General features: G+C 40.3%; 1 protein-coding gene across 1 annotated transcript; it reads left to right on the top strand.

Annotated features, from left to right (window-relative positions):
• Positions 1 to 4330: 4330 nt before the first annotated feature.
• On the top strand, positions 4331 to 6920 carry utp11 (UTP11 small subunit processome component). Its single transcript, XM_037072913.1, has 8 exons — positions 4331 to 4543; positions 4740 to 4801; positions 4908 to 5010; positions 5121 to 5240; positions 5979 to 6072; positions 6185 to 6315; positions 6452 to 6562; positions 6682 to 6920. Exons 1-8 carry the CDS (start codon positions 4484 to 4486, stop codon positions 6763 to 6765), a joined length of 765 nt encoding a protein of 254 aa, XP_036928808.1. The 5' UTR covers positions 4331 to 4483; the 3' UTR covers positions 6766 to 6920.
• The last annotated feature ends 354 nt before the right edge of the window (positions 6921 to 7274 follow it).

Consider the following 7274-nt stretch of genomic DNA (forward strand, 5'->3'; position numbering starts at 1 on the left):
TAGACAATTTCTGTTTTACAAGAGTTTGTGGTTATGGGACTATGGTGAGAATCCCACCCAGGAGTGCACCTACTGTTGGGCACTGAGAAGTAGAGGGGGATAAAAGAAGTATTCAGATATTTACTTAAACAAGACCTATTATGCTTTTTGTTTTTTTCCTGTCTTTCAGTGTTCCTGTGTATTGAAAAGGTCTTGAAAGTTAAAAATCCCAACGTCTATGCCAACAGGAGCTCCTCTGTCCCACAGAAAACACTGCTCAGGAAACACCCCATCAGTAGTTTTCCGTGATGTCCTGACATCACAAAACCTCACCATGTCACACATTGGCGTACTTTGTGCCTAAATTCACAAGCAGAAATTAAGCTAAGTGGAAGCTGAAAACATGACAGAGCCAACTGGAGACACAGTAAGTGGTGCTGGCTCAGGCCTGTGTGAGCTGGCCAATCAGAGCAGACTGAGTGTTTGGGAGGGTGGGCCTTAAAGAGACAGGAGCTAAAACAGAGCATTTCAGACAGAAGGGGAATGCAGAGCTGCAGCACTGTACAGTATGAGAAAACTGATGTTTTTTTAAAGGTAAAAATAATCAAAAGTGAATGTTTGATAGAAAAATGGCACCTGTGAATGTTATGGTTAGATTTTTAAAACTGAAGCACCAATATATAACTTTACTGTATTTGGTTGAGGTACAACTAGTTTTTACTACTTTTTATCATTTTCATGTGTTTAGTCCAGTGGATCCAGAAACCAAGAGGTTCCAACATCTCCAAGCTGTCCTATAGTAAATCAAATCATTAATGGGGTATGACAAAAGTTCTACTATTCAAATTAATGCCAAGATGTTTCAGGATTTTTCTCTCCGCCTTGTTCTCTTGTGAAATATTGGATATGTATACATATCTGAGAAGTGCTAGTGAAGTCACAAGCCAAAAAGGTTGTGAATCCTTGGTGTAATCTTTTAAAACTCATTATGCTTTGTCAGTTTACTGTTTGTTTTCTTAAGTCAGTTCTTAATTTGAAAAGTAATGCTGTTGAATAAATAGTAAATGTACTATTTCCCTCTGAACTGTAGTGGAGCACAAGTCCAAAGTAGCAGAAAATAGAGTGAAGGATCAGAACCTCAAAGCTGTTTTTAAATACAGTACAGCAAATACAGTACTTCAGTAACTGTACTTTCATCCCACCATGTTAATAATGACTTCTTTAACGAGCTGACCTCTGAATCTGTCTGATGTTGTTTTTCTGCCTCGTGAGAATTAAGAGATGCAACAAAATAATCCCACAGGAGGAACTTCTGGCTCATGCATTTTTCAACTGGGTTGGCCTGGCGGCGCGCTGCAGACGAGGACCAACCATGGTCAGGGGAGACATACCAAAGCCCTGAGCTCAGCCCAAGTGCAGCAGTCTTACAATATGTCAGCAGTGTTATTTTTACAGGGTCATATTAGAAAACCAAACGGATCTGCATGTGCCCCACAAGGGCATTCCTCTATTGCTGACCCTGAGCAAACCCACAACCTCTTGTCCTCCCGCTCTTGCATCAGCTTGTTACAAGCCCCCGATTTCCAAAGTAGCATTTACCCCTGCCGCGGCTCACCAGGCATTTCACTTGTAATGATAAATACTCCCATGAATTAAACAGCGAGGAGCCAACCAATTCAGAACGCAGACGTTTAACCCGTAAATCCCGGCCGCCTTCTTCGCCTGCCTAGTTAAACATGTTAGTGGGTGAGTGGATCAGTCGGGCCTTGGGCTGAAGCTTCACAGGAATTGGGGTCATTAGGCACCAGACTGATAAACATCCCTGTGACATAATGTGGAAACACTCATCCCATTCATAGGTCTAATCACCCGCAAAAAACCTCCTGCATGCCGTGCAAATCTCACACATATAAAACAAATTCCTTGCGGTTCGAGGGGGGATAGTGAGCCGCCGGGGGGGAAAAATGGCTGTTTAGTGGAATATCAGTCTCTGTCCTACAGGCCTCTTCTCACATCCACAGAGAGTTAAGAGTCTGGGCGAGATTAGCCGACTGGTGCCGTTGCGGCTTTGTCTTTGTCTACCCTCTACCCAAAAATATCATGTCAGGAAGTAGATCGTCTTTTCCCCCAGAGTAGAGTGATGACCCCGTCATCTTCCAAGTTCCTGCAGCTCTTTTTCCCCCCTCTTAAAAGCGAAGGGAAAAAAGCTGCTGATTGTGTAACTGTCTTTCGTATGATCGCTGTTAGTTCAACCTATAGGACACAAATAACAAAATGTTTGAGTTTAAATGACATGGTGGATGCCATTCCGGTTTGAGAGTGTGTGAATGTTTTCTGCGTAATCTCTTTTAGGCCTATTGGCCTGGACATAAATCACAACAGGAGTCTGGAACCCGAACGGAAACATGCAATAAATGTCCATGTTGGAAAAACATAAACTTGTTACCAATTAGTGTTAACTGTGCACTCTGGCAAATGCAAGCGCTCATTATAATGACCAAAATCATTTGGTGCATGAACAGTGAAGCCAAAACATATTACGTCGGCAGCACTGTGATAACCCTCGCTTGTTTTCAGTGGTAACTGTGCCAAGGCAGGCTTGTACACAACTTGAAACTGGCAGATAGCAGTCGCATCGGTCTTCTGCATGGATACATTTTTTTAAACTCATTTCCCTTTGTAAGTCCAATGACGCAACTTTGTGGCTGTGATTACTTGAATGATATATCGCAGTGCTTTGAAGCTAAATGACATGAGGTCAATAAATGATAGACACTATTGAGAAAAGTGGATGATTAGGTTGTTTCAATGTTATTGAATTTCCATCCATTTATTCAATCTAAATGATTTATTCACATACTACCAGCAGCGGAGGACATTTTCAGACCATTAACTTAGATCAAAGAAGCACGGAACAGTTCAAAAATACTCAAAGTAATGGTACAACGAATGGTCTTGCATTGAAAAGCAGTCTTAATTCTAAGTATCATAAGCAAAATGTGTACTTAATGTTTACATTTGCAGTGTAAAAGCCTCTGTGAATGTAATACAATTCTAGTTTTGACAGTTATGGATACACAAAAGTAGTATTTTAATGTTGTGGCTGGTGTAAATGAAAAAATCTTAACTTCTATCTATACTGTGGTGTAGTCAAATCTTTGACAGTGATTTATGGGGCTGACATCAGCTGACCACATGATTTGTTTGTAAAAATCTTAATACTGGCAATGTAGTGTGGTGAGAAGAAGAAGAAGAATCTTTATGTGGCCACATACATGATGTACAAAATGCATTTAACCCACCCTGAGGGAGCAGTGGGCATGGGTTAACCCTCGCTGCTGGGGACCAACTCCAGATCTTAGCCAGTGCCCTTTGGTTAAGGGTACAGATTGGAGAATCAGCCTATTTGTGTATGTTTTGATGGCGTGCGTACCTGGAAGAAACTAATGCAAGCGCGGGGGTAACATGCAAACTGCACAGAAAGGTCCTGCCCCAGCGGGTGTTGAATCTAGGACCTTGTTCTCAGTCAAATAAAATGTTGTTGAATATGCATCTAGTGCTTTTGTCTCTCACTGTACATTGTGTTCACTCATTTGTAGTGTGTGACTGTTGCATTTGTATGTTTGTCTTGTGTTTAATGTTTGAACAATGTCTTTGCTGCCATCTTGGCCTGGCCACTGTTGAAAAGGAGATTTTGATGTCAGTGAGGTTTTTACCTGGTTGAAGGAAGAATGTATACCCTCAAATTTAGTTCGGGATATTGCGATGTGGGTGCATATATTCATGGATAAACAATAACAGTCAAACACAATGTGTCTGAGATTGGCTCCAGCAACAAACCCCGCGACCCCTTGAAAAAGGGATTAAGCGGTTACAGACGATGACATGACATGACATGACATGCGTCACAGAATAAACAACCAAGTGAAACACTAAAATATCCATAACTAATTTTGAGAAGTGTAAATAAACAGTCCAGCGTTTCCTTGTGAAACGTACACTGTGAGGATAGAGTAACATAACATGGAAACATTCAAGTACAGTACAAGTAAATGTTATTTTGGAAATGCAGTCACTATCCAGAATCAGCAGGAACGTGCAAAAGGGTTTAAAATGTGTGCAACAGCACCACCTGCTGCCTGTTTCGCGCTTCTACAACTCGCCGCATGAAGTTCAAATGCCTTTATAACATCAATAAAAATGAATAATTCTGTTTCTACTTCCTCTAAAACAACAATGGTTAATTTAAAGATTTTCTATTGTTAATAAAATGCCCGGAAACTCGTTATTGTATGACTTCATTATGTTTGCAGAGTGAGTTGCGAATCTGCGGACCGGAAATGAAACACACGCTGTGACGCCGGCAGGAACCCATGTGTTTACCGTGAACCGGGGAAGAACGAGACCTGAAGCAGCTAGCAGGGAGGTCTCAGTGTTTCTACAGCTTAGAAAAACCCAACGTAAACCTGCTTTTGCTTCTTTACGCCTGAGGATATCTTTCGAAATGTCTTCGTTCAGGAAAGCGTTGAAATCCAAACAGAGAAACCACCATGAAAGATCTCAGGTGAGCATGTCAGTGTTGTGCTAGCTAGCTTGTTAGCCTGCTATCCTGTTATGAGTTCCTCCTGTACAGTGACACTTTGGAGATGTTTACATACTATCACCAGCTCATTACGTTGCATGTTATGTTTTTGTGACAATAAAAAAAATAACATTTAATGTGTATGTGTTGTCTTACCTGTCTTATTTTGTTCCAACAGCCTGTTTTCAGGAAACATTTGGGATTGCTGGAGAAGAAGAAAGACTACAAACTTCGTGCAGAGTGAGTTGAAGACATGTGGATCCAAAATCAGAAAATGTCGAACGGATTGAGGAGTAAGTCTAGCACTGAGCTTACTGTTTTTGTTTTTGTGTGTTTTGTTTTTCAGTGACTACCACAAGAAACAAAACACTCTCGCTGCCCTGCGAAAGAAAGCTCTGGAGAAGAACCCAGATGAGTTTTACTTTAAAATGATCAGCTCTAAGCTGGAGGTGAGATAGTTGATGTTATCAGAGTAAAGAAAATGAAGTCGACAAAGCCAACACGATCTAAATACATATTATAATACTATAATGCAATATACAATACTGTGTGTTGACAGGATGGAGTTCACGTACCAAAAAAAGGGGACCAGGAGGTGGAGATGACAGAGGAGCAGAAGAAAGTGATGAGGACGCAGGACATCAAATATGTGGAGATGAAAAGAGTTGCAGAGGCTAAGGTGAGTTTATTTTCCCTGTAATAGATCACGCACTGAGGAACTCTGGTGCCGATGGTCTTAATTTAATACAGGGAAGGGCTTTATTCGCACTGAGTGCTTGATAATTCACTACACAACATCTGACAGAAAATCACTGATACCGATAGTTGGAAAATGCTGAACATCGGCCTTGATAAAAGATATACACTTAGTTATTTAGTCTGTAAATTGTCCGAAAATGTTAAAAAATGTGAATAATTTTTTTCCCGAAACCCAAGATGACGCCCTTTAACGTGGTGTTTTGTCCAAATCCCAAAGATATGTTTTGAAATTTCTTATTTGAGAAGCTGGAACCAGAGAAGTTTCACTTTTTTTCATAATTACTCAGACATATTAATTGATATTAAAACAGTTGGCTGTAGGTCTAAAAGTAATTACTAAACAGTTAAACGTTTGTAGCGCTGTATCACATCAAAAATTCACTATTCACAACATGCACAAATTCTCAAATTGAGCTCGGACTTTCTTACTTTTTATATGCCTTTTGCGTGCCCTCGTGTTTGAATGATCAGATCATTAATGTAAAAGTTCTCCAGAGGAAATAAGACGGTATGAGTTTTACATGAGTTTTTTATTCATACAGGGAATTGATAAAAGCTGCAATGATAACCTCACTCGCCACAGTGAAATGAATCCTTTCTAAACGAAGCCTCTGTCGATGCCCTCAGTGATCTTTGTGTGTTCATCATTAACTTTCAGAAAATTGAGAGGCTGAAAGGAGAGCTCCATCTTCTGGATGCAGACAGCAAACAAAAAAACAAGCATACATTTTTTGTGGACTCCAAGAAAGAAGGTAAATATAACATACAGCAGATGGTTATAAACACATCTTTGTCTTTTGTGAGCTTTCAAATTTGATATGTGACCTGTGAAGCTTATGGTTACGTTTTCCTTCGTCCCTTCAGTGCATTCATTTGACCTGGCAAGGCACCTGAAAACAGCTCCTGAGCTGGTGGACCGAGTGTACAACAGGCCAACTCTGGAAACTCTGGAGACAAAGACCATCCAGGGAACTGTAGAGCCTCGCAGTTTGATGGTCAGTCAGTGTAATGCATGTCGATCACTATCATTTGTTAAGTGACCATCCTGCCATTCACATTGTGGTGACATGAATGTTCAGTTGAAGATGCGTTTCACTGATATTTTTGTTTTCTCCTCACTTTGAACTGTAGAAAATGGCCAAGCAGCGGAAACACCAGTATAAGATCCTCTCCCAGAGGATCGACAGAGAAAAGAAAATGTTTGTAATCAGCCAGAAGATTCAGACCCGCAAAGACCTACAGGTGAGATGTCTTGATCACAATAAGCATGTTGGTTTTTAGTTTTAAAATGACTGTCATTGTTTTTGTTTCAATATGAACTATCAAAAATTAAGATCTTTTTTCTCTACCCTGTGCACCAGGATAAGAACAAGAAAGTTAAGGTAAAAAAGGAGACACCCAACGCTGCAGCCATCTACAAGTTTGAGCCCAAAAGGAAACGCTGAGAGGAGAGAAATCACCAGACCAGTGGAATAACGGACTTCTACATCAATCCATGATCCCACATGTGATCACTCTCCATTTCTGAAATATTGTTGCAGTTTTGTATATATTTTTTAGTTTCTTTCAAATAAAATCCAGAAGCACATTCAAATCATAACTTGTGGCTGACCTTTTTTTTTTAGACTGATTGATTAAAATGAGTAATTTTGTGTATTAATTGCCAATAGAGGGACTTAATAAATGGTATTAAGAGACAACGACTACTGAAAGACGCCTCAGGCTGAGTGTCAAGATGCTGTATGCGCTCCGGTCAGCTGGGCTGCCACTGATTGTATTTTGGTGTTTTACCAGTAGGTGGCATTAGTGTTCCTTATCTCAATGTTTGGGGGGAAAAAACAGTTGGTAGCTGAAGTCCCATAAACATGCATAGCGAGAACACTAAATTGTAAGTCAGTTATTAGTATAAACCAACATCTAGACTCCATAGTGTTAAGTGTGGTTTTGCTCTGTT

Source organism: Acanthopagrus latus, chromosome 17 (genome assembly GCF_904848185.1).
Source record: "Acanthopagrus latus isolate v.2019 chromosome 17, fAcaLat1.1, whole genome shotgun sequence".
Lineage (NCBI taxonomy): Eukaryota > Metazoa > Chordata > Actinopteri > Spariformes > Sparidae > Acanthopagrus > Acanthopagrus latus.